The sequence below is a fragment of the Octodon degus genome, unplaced genomic scaffold (genome assembly GCF_000260255.1).
Source record: "Octodon degus isolate 3935 unplaced genomic scaffold, OctDeg1.0 scaffold00003, whole genome shotgun sequence".
NCBI lineage: Eukaryota > Metazoa > Chordata > Mammalia > Rodentia > Octodontidae > Octodon > Octodon degus.
In genome coordinates, this window is record NW_004524579.1 from 9,320,915 (window position 1) to 9,333,060 (window position 12,146).

Consider the following 12,146-nt stretch of genomic DNA (forward strand, 5'->3'; position numbering starts at 1 on the left):
ATATATATAGCTATTAGAAACACTGAAACTTCCTCAAAACTGTGAAGCCAGTTGAGTAGAGAAGAGTAATTTAGGGTTGATAGAGGAACAAATATAAGTATGCTGTGTGCATATGCAAATATGCCCAAACAAACCCACTAATGTGCACAACCAATAAAAGAGTGAGTTAATTAAAAAGAAAAAAACAAAAATTGTTTACACATGAAAGACCTAGTTTTAAATTTTCCTGAAGGTAAGCTGCAGAATAGCTTATTTTGTAAATTGTTTTGTCTAAATTGATCTTCTAGTTGGTCATTATCCTTGAAGTTTAGCAGCTGGTCAAGCATTCAGAGCTCCAATTGGGATTGGGAGAAGGACATGAGATTTTAAACTCAGTGCTTGGCCATTCATTGAATCTTGTGAACTGAATGTGATACTAAATTATTTTGAACTGAATTTTCTCTACTAATTAGAAACACCAATGACAATCAATAGTAATTTTATGAGTTATAAAAGAAAAACTTAGTAAAACATGGCATCACCTTGTATCAGGATTTTGATAAACAGTATCTACTATTTCAATTGTTTTGTAAAATATCCACATATCTATTTTCATCATTTTAAGAAATGGATAATTGTTAACTGCAACAGATATAAAGTTTACAGGATATTGTATCAATGAGTATTCATTATTTTCTTTTTTCTTAAAATATTCTTGAATATTTTAGAAAACCATCAATCTTGTGGCATACAAAGCATTTTCTGAAGGAGTATTCTGATTTGGAGAAATATGGAAAAAACATAATGAACAGTATTCAATAACGTGGAAATAATGGTTGCTGGTATATACTGAGTAGGCATCATTTCCCAGCACTTGCCTTAATGAACTGTCCTTTCCTCTCCATTCCCATCTAAAGTCAGAGAACATGCTGCTCTAAAGCATATGATCCTAGTGGCTGCACTAACTCCTCCCAAAGGAGATGACATCCTACTCTAATAATGATGAATCACTCAGCAGGACATTCTCTGAGCCAGATCCAGTAACAGGAGCAAAAAGAAAGAAAGAAAGAAAGAAAGAAAGAAAGAAAGAAAGAAAGAAAGAAAGAAAGAAAGAAAGAAAGAAAGAAAGAAAGAGGGAAAGAAAGAAAGAAAGGAAAAGAAAAAGAGACAAAGAAGAAATAGTTTAAGGCCCTGACAAACTTATGCCTCTGTTTGGGCAATCCAAATTTGTACTAGTTGCAGAGATATAATCTTCATAAATTAGAGAAGTTTTTTTTTTAATTTTGTATCTTTCCTAATTCATCCTCTGAAAATAAGGAAAGTTAAGAAAAAAAGTTTGAGCTCCCCACAGAGCAATAAGGTTAAATTTGAACAGGTTATAAAGGTACAGAGACATTATGTTCTCTTCAAGGAACTATGAGTATTTCTTAAGAACAAACCAACTCATTAAAAAATTCACACTGTCCTTTGTACTCCAATTTACTCATCTAATCATTTAATCAGTTTAGCATTCCCTCCAAAATGTAAATATTATTTAATTTACCAGTCAAGTTGCCTTATGAAAATTACTACTAGCATGATTGCCTCTGGATAAGGACAAAGCAGCTAAGGAAAAAATGTATTTAATAAGATCATTTCACCCTTTTGGTGTGAGACTATCAAAAACATGTCCAGACTAGAAAATTATACATCTTGGTAAAAATTCTAAACATTATTCTAATTACCATTTTTAAAACAAAAAAAATTCCCTATGGTTTTTAAAAACAAACCCACATATTCTAGCGAATATTTTAATGTTAACCATTTAAATAGCTCACCTGTTTCAAATGCTCCTGTATTTTTGACTCCACATCTTCAATGTGTGAAATCATTTTATTGACACATGGCGCTGGGATGTTAACGACAGCGCAGCTCTGTCTTCGACATGGATAGTTAAAGTAAAGACCTTTATTAACCTCTAAATGGAAGCAGACAGAGGAATTAATAGTTATAGCCAAAGTAATACATCTTGATGTTCAGGATATGCACAAAGTGTTCTTCAGCAACAGTAATAATACTCAAAATTTCTTTGACAAATGATCAAGAAATATGTCAAAACATATAGAATAAACTTTCAAATAAGCTAAAAGAAGAAAAAAATGATGAGTTAATAAAGTGATAAATAAACAGGGGCCTAAGGAGCCCAACTGACTGTTCAAGCAGATTAAGGATTTAATGTGCTCCATATTATAAATAGACATCAACAAAAGAAAAACGATGGAAAGACGGTTAATGCCGCTTTTTAAATGGATCCTGAATCACCTAAAGTTAACTCTGAAAAGTACTTTAAATATGCCCTTCAAAACGATGCCACATTTCCTAATTAAATAGTATCCAATTACTCATGCATTGAGAAAGTTCTGTGCTAAATCCGGCACAAGGTTCTTTTGCTGAAAAAAAATAAAATAAAATCAGGTCTCCTTCATCCTCGTAATAACCTCATTTTCTACCTTCCATTTTTGAAAATTGGAGTCTCCTGCGAAGAGTGATTGATGCTCTTACTACAGCACCCAAGCCGCACTCATCATAAAATCCACTCCGTCTGATGTGCCTCAGTGATTCTAATCTCAGCATGTCCCGAGTCAACTGAAGGTTGCCAAGGCCCAGCAAAGTTGTCCATGAACGCCACCAAGTGCATACTTGCAGCGCTTATTACTCTGAGAACCCTAGCGAGCTGGATTATAGTTACAATTGCTGATCTTAAAAATGCGCCCTGTGTCTCACTTAGAACAGAGCGTCATTTCAGTTGACCTTGGGGAGCTGAAGTAACATTGAGAAGTAACATTGCTGAATTCTGCTTCAGTGTCTCCCCAGAGGGACAGTAAATGCCTCAATATCTTGGTTTAAACTGCATCATTCAAATATCTTAAATGAAGCCTTGTAATATCCTCTTCTAGAATTACAGTCTCTATTAAAATGACAAATCTGTTTCCTGTACAAATAATTCTGTTATGCTGCCCCATGTCTTGGACTGTGGTATGAATAAATGTGCATCTATACTGCTAACTGAAGCTAACATTTTTACAACTTAGGCTGGCTGTCAGGTTTTGAGGCTAAAAATACGTGCCAGATATGAGGCTAAGTACTTTTAATGTCACATTTTATTAAATTCTCACAACAACCTTACGAAACAGGATTATGGTCTCAATTTCATAGATGAATAAATTAAGGTTTAGAGAAATTATATAACTTATCCAACCTACCACACTGCTGGTAGGTTGGAGGGCTGAATCTGAATGGCATCTCCCTGGTTAGTGAAAGGTAAGCTATACTCTAAGAACTCTTTTTGTGTGTTAAAAATTTAGCAAGCTAAAGAGAAACAGCACAAAATATAATTTGAGGGCATCTCAAATGTTTCACATAACACTTACTATTTTTTATTTTTAAATGTTCCTTCCTTTTATCAATACTGATATGACAACATATTTTAGTTTGATTTGGCCATACCAGGAATTTGGCCATACCTGAAAGTCATTACTCTTGCAACGACTATGCATTTGTGTGCTGTATTCCATCTTTCCTTTGCAGCTCAAAGATACACATAGGAAATATAAGTATAGATTTATATGAATAAAATCTACTCATATTTGGCTCCTTAATAACCAAACAGCCAAAGAACACGGTGATAAAAACTACGTACGGATCGCCTATTCAAATTATCTTAAAAAGAGGGCTGGCCAAATAGCTCAGTGGATTGAAGTGCCTGCAATCAGGAGCTGGGGTGGGGGGTTCAATCCTTGGGCCTGCCATTCTGGCCCCACCCCTGGGGTACACTGAGACTAGGCATAGTGGCATGCACCTGTAATCCCAGCTCTTGGGAGACTGTAAACAGGCAGATCACTACAAGTCCACTCTAGTAGTGAGACCCTGCACACCCTATAGACCCTTCTCTAAAATACAAAGTAAAAACAAAAAAATTATCTTAATAAGAACTTTTTTTTGCTTTCCCTTGGGAAATAAGGTTTTGATATAGATTTAACAAGAGGACAGCTGGTGTTATGATCAAAACACTTGTTTTGCCTCATTAAATATAGGGTAAGCAGGGATAGCAAACATTTTCTATTTTTCTAGACTGTGCCACTCTCTGTGTTATCCTGTGAATAGTAATTGCCACAGCATGTTATGGTATTATAGATTATGATTTTACATATAATGAGCTAGGGGAAATGATACACTGTGTCAATTATTACTAAAACCTCTAAGAGGCATAACGTAATCAGAAAGATAAAACCATCATTCAGGAGTTCATCTTGCTGTTTATGGTCTACTGTGGGCATGGTACAATTTTTTTTTTTCATTTTACACAGTGGCTTAGTTACTTTCTTGCTGCTGAGACAAAAATACACTAGACCCACAATTTAAAGGAGGAAACGCTTCTTTTAGCTCACAGTTCCTAGGGGTTTAGCTCCACAGTCAGCTGGCTCCATGGCAGGAGAGCATCGCAGAGGCTCAGGAGTGCACGCATGGCACCCAAGGGGCAGCATCTCCAAGCCTTCCTTCTGTGACTTTATCCCATCCAAGCTGCAAGTCTTTTGGGTGGTGCGAGCCACACCCTGAACAGGCCTTGCAGTTATCCACAGTCAGAACTATGCTAACCCCATCAGTGGACTCATTTGGTACCACACACCCTTAATCCACATTCGCATACCCTAGACCCAGACACCTTAAAAAAGCCTCACCTCTGAACCTATGAAGCTTTGAAGGGGCATCTAGATTTATAAGCCATAGCTTACAGCTTAAGAAAGAGTATGATATAATCAAATATTATTGACCTAGGTATCCATGTTCATTTTTCTTTTACTTCACTGAAAACTAGCCATACTTCTTACATAACACTGGGACCTAAACCTTAGATTTGTCATTAAATGAACGAGTTGGTAGGGTGGTATGAAGATCTGCTTCACCTAATATTCTGTGACATGATCAATTAATGTTTTTAGTCAAACATTGATGGGTTACCTCCTCTTGCAACCTGTGCACAAAGGGTTCGGTGCATATGTACAAATGTAGCTGAAGCAGAATGCTCATCTCTTTAACTAAACTCTCGTGTTTCATCTCTCAACTCCAGGTCTTCTTGGCCAGAATCAAAGCATAAAGGTAAGAATCTTTTCCCCATGTATACGCCAAAAATCAGGCTTGTTGAGCCAGCACCGTGCAACTTCCACTTGAAGACAGCTATGGATGGGCCGATGGTGTTGGCAAATGAAGCAGAAATGCTGCATTTAGAAGATGTCAACTCTACAAATTCTGTGAGTTTGGTACTTGCGTAATCAATTTATCCAGACCCAATAATTCAACATTTTATCACTCTAGTTCTTCCTTTCTTTCTGCTTTTAAGGTGTGTTTCCTTTCTATACATCACATCAATAATTCTAGAATGTTTTTAGCTCAATTCAACATCCTAAGGAAAAACTGACTATAAATCCTTTCTCATCTTATTGTGCTTTTACACCTTGCTTTTCTCCTTAAAGCACACAATACATTTGTGCTTGAGTTTAGAAATAATTTCTGTCCTCTGCAAGGCCTCTTGTGATGAACAGGAAATATCTTCAAATTTTTTTAATGGAAGAAACAAACCTCCCTTTAGTTCTTATTTAAGGGGAAATGGAGAAAAAGTGCCTTTCACAGACATTACAATTCTATAACTTTTGGACTACATTATTGGAGAGAATAATCACTGAATGTAAAGAATGCTCTCAAGACTTCAAGGTCCCTAAGGTTCTTTTCTATACTAATCTCTTCCCATGTACAGAAGTCTTTGTTCAATGTTTATGTAGTGCCAGTCTCTTCAGTGTCTTCAAGGAACTGAAATTTTGAAGCATTTACCCTCGCTTCCCTCAAGCAGTCACCGATCTTCCAAATACTCTGCCTGACCACTTCATGTAGCCATTATTCTACATTGAAATTCTGTCACTTCTAGCATATTTTAGCAGTCTGTACCAGCAGCTGCAATATTTTCATGTCTTGCTTCCTTCTTCAAATTATAATTGCTATACTAGTGTTCAGGTTCATCTTACATCGCTTCTTCTCTAAAGGAAATTCTTGAATTTTTAAACACTGAGTGGATCTTCAGCACATTCAGGTTTTCTTCATTACAATTGATCACATTCCTGTTTACTGCATCACAATTACCTGTTTTCCTGTGCGTCTTCTTTTTTATGTTTTAATTCTTTAGAGATTCCAACTATACTTAATACCTTTAAACAATTGCTAAGTAAATGAATAGATAAATACTTATATTTAAAAATATATTATATTAGGCCAGGGAGATAGCTCAACAGCATAAGTGTCTGTCTAGCAAACACAAGGTCTTGAGTTCAAGACCCAGTAAACACCTCCCCTGCAAAATAAAGACTATTAAAAATATATTTTAATCTGTCTTCTGTTCTCTCCAACTTTTGGAAACTTCATTCCTAAAACCCACTATGCAGTATTTCCACAACCAACAATAAAAGAGTAACTGATACAGAATATGACCTCCATCATAAACAACTCTAAATCCGGACTGGAAATATGAGAAAACTTTATGCCGACATTACAAAACAAACGGAGCAAAGCTTAGATTTCTGAAAACATGGAAATTCATGAGGTTGAGTCCCAGAGTCACTGAAGCCTGTGCCAAGGGACGCTTTCCCACTGTGGTATAGAGAGCTAGGAGCACAAGAGAATGTGGCCGTCTTGATTGGAGCAGCAATTAGTCTTGTGGGCAGTGGAAATATCTAGAATCCTCTGGGAGGAAACTGGAACAGAAAAGTCATGAGCAAAAGGACCCCTGAAGTCCATGTGGAGTGCATTCTGACATCTAATTTATAAAATCACACAAGGAAAGACTTGTATTCAGAATGCAGAGAGAATTTACAACTTACTATTCAGGAGAAAAGCATAAGACATGGACTCTTCACAATAGACAAGTGACTGCTAAGCACGTGATAAAATGCTCAGCATCCTTGGTCATCAGAAAAGTGAAAATTTAATTAATGTTCAGTATTGCTTGACATGCTGCCAGAATGTCTAAAGTTTAAAAGGCGGGCACACTCCAGTACTGGTGGGAATGGAGAACAACTAGAGCTCACATGTCACTTTTGGAGTTGCAGAATGATGATATACTCTGGAAATCGGTTTGACAGCACCTTATAAAAGTGAAGTATACACTTATCATATTACTCAGCAACCTAATCCCATGTATTTAGTGATAGTAAATAAATAATAAGTAAAAATATGTTCACAAAATCACTTCTGTGTCATTGTTCACATTAGCTTTATTCATTGTAGCCCAAAATGTGAAAATTACACGTATCTATCAATTGCTAAATAAACATAGTTGTGCAGAATTCATACAAGAGACTAGTATTGTAAAATAAAAGTGAACAACTTGATAAGATATATAGAGTATCGATATAGTTCACATTTTCCTGAGTCTTTGAAAGAAACTGAACACAAGACTACAAATAGAACAATTTCACTTATTTGAAATTTAAGCACGAAAATCTAAAATCCATCAGTGTTTATTGGGAGAGGGTGAAGTGAAACTGACTACAAAAGGGTCTGAAGGATTCCCTGGAAGGGAAGCAATTTCCATATTGTATTTGAAGTCATGGCCAAACGGATATGTGTGTTCAACTGTACACTGAAAAAGAGTGGATTTGATCGTATTTCAATTTTACCTTAATAATTTACTTTTGTGAAAAGATCACCACCCTTACTCCAGTGACAAAATTTGATGGGCTTTTATTTATCACCCTCCTCCTTCTCTTTTAACTCTATTTTCAACTGTGGTACAGAGAACCCTTCTTCGGATGTAGATGTACTTGTTTCCTTTTCTACAACATATCAACTTTTCAATGAGTACATTCTATCAACAAAACACAAAAAGGAACACACAAAATTTACCTCCCTGAAACTTGAAAGCATCAGATCTCCTACATTCTGGGAGAAGAGAACCCTTCCTTGAAATATGCTATTTGTTTAATAACTGTCTCTAACTGCTTTATCTACTTATCGTCATAGTCTTTGCAAACATGGCAACCAAACAAATTAATAATTTAAGAAACTGACAACTAAACTTAAGAAATGATCTCCTAGCCCCCAAAGGCCCTGGTCATAGGAAAGGGGAAGCTGAGCTTGCAAGATCTTGTGCAGGAATGGAGAAAAGATTTCAGTTAAAACCAGAATGTAGGAGATCTGATGCTCTCAAGTTTTAGGCAGGTAAATTTTGTGTGTTCCTTCTTGTATTTTGTTGATAGAATGTACCCATTGAAAAGTTAATATGCTGTAGAAAACGAAACAAGTACATTCACAGCAGTAAGCCAAGATGGCAACGCAACACAAGTTACAGAGAAAAAGAAACATTTGCATAGTCATACACAGGGCTAGAGTAAAAGGGAGTGGGGTGTCTAGGGGGAGTGCAAGGTGAGGACCATGCCTGGTTTGCAGAAGAGACAAAAAACTTTGATTGACAAAGATAACAAGATGGTTAAGATGCTGCAAGATGAAACTTGTGCTTATACTGATTATTGCCCCCAATCTATTTGGCTTCAAACATTTGGATTTGGTCAAGGTCAGAATGTCAGAGGTCATCTTGAAAGGTTCAGTTTACGTACAAATCCAGTATCTATAAAATAGGACTGGGAAGATAATTCGGTGGTCTAAGTGCCTGCCTGGCAAGCACAGGGACTCAGGCTTGATCCTTGGTACCACATCCCATGCCAGCTCAGGAAGCCTGGGCACGCCAAGCAGACCCAAAACTGGGCATGGGAATGCACTCCTGTAATCCCAGAGCTCAGGAGACTGAGACAAGAAGATCACTATGAATCTAAACTGCATAATGAGACCCTGCACCAAAGAAAGAAAGAAAGAAGGAAGGAAGGAAGGAAGGAAGGAAGGAAGGAAGGAAGGAAGGAAGAGATAAAAGAAATAAGAAAGTCTCCAACAGCTAAATCCCTTTGAATCTACTACTCTATTCCTGTAGGGACTATTGAGACACCAAATTTTTTTTTTTTTTTTTTTTTTTTTTTACTGGTGATTGAACTCAGGCCCTTGTGCTTGCCAGGGAAGTGCTTATTCCACTGAGCCATCTCCCCAGCCCCTAGACACCAAATATTAATCCCTTTGCAATTAATATTGCTGTCTAATCTCTATCATGTCCTTGTAATATTTTCTAATGCCCCTCATAAACACTGATCCTTCCTGGACCAGTTGCTTGCATAACAGAAGTCTGAACCATAATAATAAAACAATCATTTCCTGCATTTTCTTTGGTAGCCAAAACATTTTGCAAGACTTGCTCAGATTCTGAAACCAAAGCCTTTGTTCATGCAGCATTACTATCAAATATATTTAGGATGAAGAACCGAGAAAGAAAATGGAAAGTTCACATTCTTGACCCCCAAATAACAAATGCTCCTGGGCTCTACTTTAATGATTTCTAGATTTATACTGATCAACTAGCTCCATGTCTGCAATTCCTGTCTATGCAACCACCACAATCGTCTGTCTTTACCATATATCCAGTTACTTCTTTCCCATTATTATTCGACGCATGTAGTTCTGCTTACGTAAATCAATCCCTTCATTTTTTAATATACAAATGTGTCCTCTCTGTTTCAGTTCAATGTCTTCTCACCGTTAATATCTATCTTAATAATCTTGGAGACTATTCAAATAGGTCTTTCTCAAAACACTGAAGATATTTCTTATCTATAGCATTCACTTGGCATATGCTACTTAGTGTCATTCTCTTTGTACTTTTTTAAACAATTGTTTTCTGATGAATTGTGCAAGTCATTACACATATTTATATTTTCTTTGTTCTGTTTTTTGTATTTCTTGTAAGAGTCTTTACATAGAAATCTCTATATTCTTCTAGCACATGGATTTTTCCAGTGTCAGGAATCAATTGTTTCATACATCATTCATTTCGTATTTTAAAATTCTATCCAAGTTTTTAAGCTTTTATTTATTTATTTGTGACAGGATCTCCCTAAGCAGTTCAGACTCATAGTGATCCTCCTGCCTCAGCCTCCCCAGCACTGGGATTACAGGAGTGCACCACAATGCTCGGTTTCAGTGGCTGGCACAGCACACCCAGGGTTCAGGGGTGGGCAGGGCATGTGGTGCCGGGAATCAAACCTCAGTCCTTGCGCTTGCTCAGCAGGTGCTTCGACCACTGGGCTATCTCCCTAGCCCTTTGTCCAAAATTAACTAAGGAAAATGATTTCTAAATGAAGATGATAAAATTCTATTCAAGATGTCTTTTGGAAAGGAATAGATAAAAGAGTCATAACTGTTACTCATTCAAATGCTATTCTGTTAAACAAAATGAAAGAGCTGAAATTCCCTAAAATCATAATTAACATTTTTATAAATATAAGAAGTCTCCACCAGGTTGATCTGAGAAGAAACTAGTGTGAAAACCTACAAAAGAAAGATCTGTTTACTGTTTTTTTCTACCTCTGTCCACATACAATGTTAGAAACATTTTCAGAGGTAACAGTTACAGACTTTGACTAAACAATGTCTTCCTTTGGGATTAACAGCTCCCAAATATCCTTTCTTTTTCCAAGAGACATATCCCTAGGGAGTGAGAAAAGATCTATCTATTGAAGCAGCTGCCAGGTAGAACACAGGTATTAAAAATGCTTTACAGCATCATTCATTTGTGAAATTATACAAATCTTACAAACTCAGACTGGATATTAAGAATATATTATGCATATATTACAATATTATATTATGATACATAGATTTCCTGCTCTAACAGTGATATGTATCATTCATAAAATACAGCATCAGTATTACAAACTAGTGAGTACAAGGATAGTGTTCATAGTGTCTCATGTGATTTTCATTCAGTCCTCACCTTCAGTATTTGTCATTTTATTTTCATGAAAAATTTCAACCGCTTCTGTAGGGGCACCAACCAGGACCAAAGCTTGTGACACAGCATTATCTAAAAAATAAATAAATAAATAAATAAATAAATAATATTTCAGAGTATATTTAATGCAGATATTTAAAATTACACAGTGGATTAAAGTGCCTGCTTAGGTAGACTCAGGGATCGAGCTTTGATCCCTGGCCTGCCGCACCAGCCCTGCCCCCCGGGGGCACACTGAGCCAGTGATTGAGACTGGGCCTGGTGGCCCACGCTTATAATCCCAGCATGGGAAGCTGAAAACAAGAGGATTCCTATGAGTCTGACCCACATAATAAGACCTGTAGACCCTATATTAAATATATTTTTTAAAAAATTACAACAAAATGTGTAAAAATCTTTGTTGAGAAACTACCGTCTTTAAAAAAAAAACACACTGTCCTAGAAATATTAACCAAGCCAACAGTAAAATGCCTTTTGTATGTTTCTCTGTTTTTAAACCCACAAAAAGGTATTCTAAGTAGTATGAAACTACTAAAAGTAAAGCAACAAATCATTATATGCTGAACCAGGCAGTATTTCAAGCTAAAATATTAAGCAAAAATGGCAAGCTAGTGATTTGCACGCAACTTCTTCATCTCTTTTGGTTTTCTAAAGAGAGCGTCTATGTGACAGAAATATGTAGGTGTGTATAAAATTTTGAGAGCAAGAAACTCTTAGGACAGGTCACCTTTGGAAAGACAGAGGATAGCAAAAGAGAATTTCATATATTATCTCACAGTCTCTGAAGTATTTCAAATTTCTCAAGTGTAAGAATGTTTTTAACAGCTGAAAATTACATGTATCTACTTTACCAGGCAGCAATACTCCTGAATTTTCATCCAAAAGACATGAAAGTATAGATCCACAGAAACACAGAAAATACAGCGCAAGATAGTACTGTAAGTCTTATCCAAAAGAGGGGAAATGAAGCATAACTTCATTTAACAAATAAATGCCAAACACTAGAGAACTTGTTTTTTAAAAATGTTTAAAATCATGCAATGCTTTAATGCTGATTAATGGGAAAAAAGAACAAGTTCTTAGAATACACTAGGGAATCTCAAAATACATAGAAGAAAGAAAGTCAGAGAAAGCATGGTGAATGCCGTGTAACTCCATTATGAGCCTCAAGAGAAGACAAAAATGCATAACATTGTAAATCTAAGATTTTAATGTTTCACGTATATAATTTATTAAGTAAAATATATTATTT

General features: G+C 36.2%; 1 protein-coding gene across 1 annotated transcript in view; it reads right to left on the reverse strand.

Moving 5' to 3' along the window:
* Positions 1-12,146, reverse strand: part of Ccdc178 (coiled-coil domain containing 178) — a 477,797-nt gene that overhangs the window by 444,678 nt on the left and 20,973 nt on the right. The window contains exons 2-3 of the mRNA XM_023715742.1: positions 10,877-10,966; positions 1,797-1,936 (exon numbers count right to left, since the gene is read on the reverse strand). Of these exons, the coding sequence (XP_023571510.1) occupies positions 1,797-1,936; positions 10,877-10,966 (230 nt within the window). The remainder of the gene's footprint in view (positions 1-1,796; positions 1,937-10,876; positions 10,967-12,146) is intronic.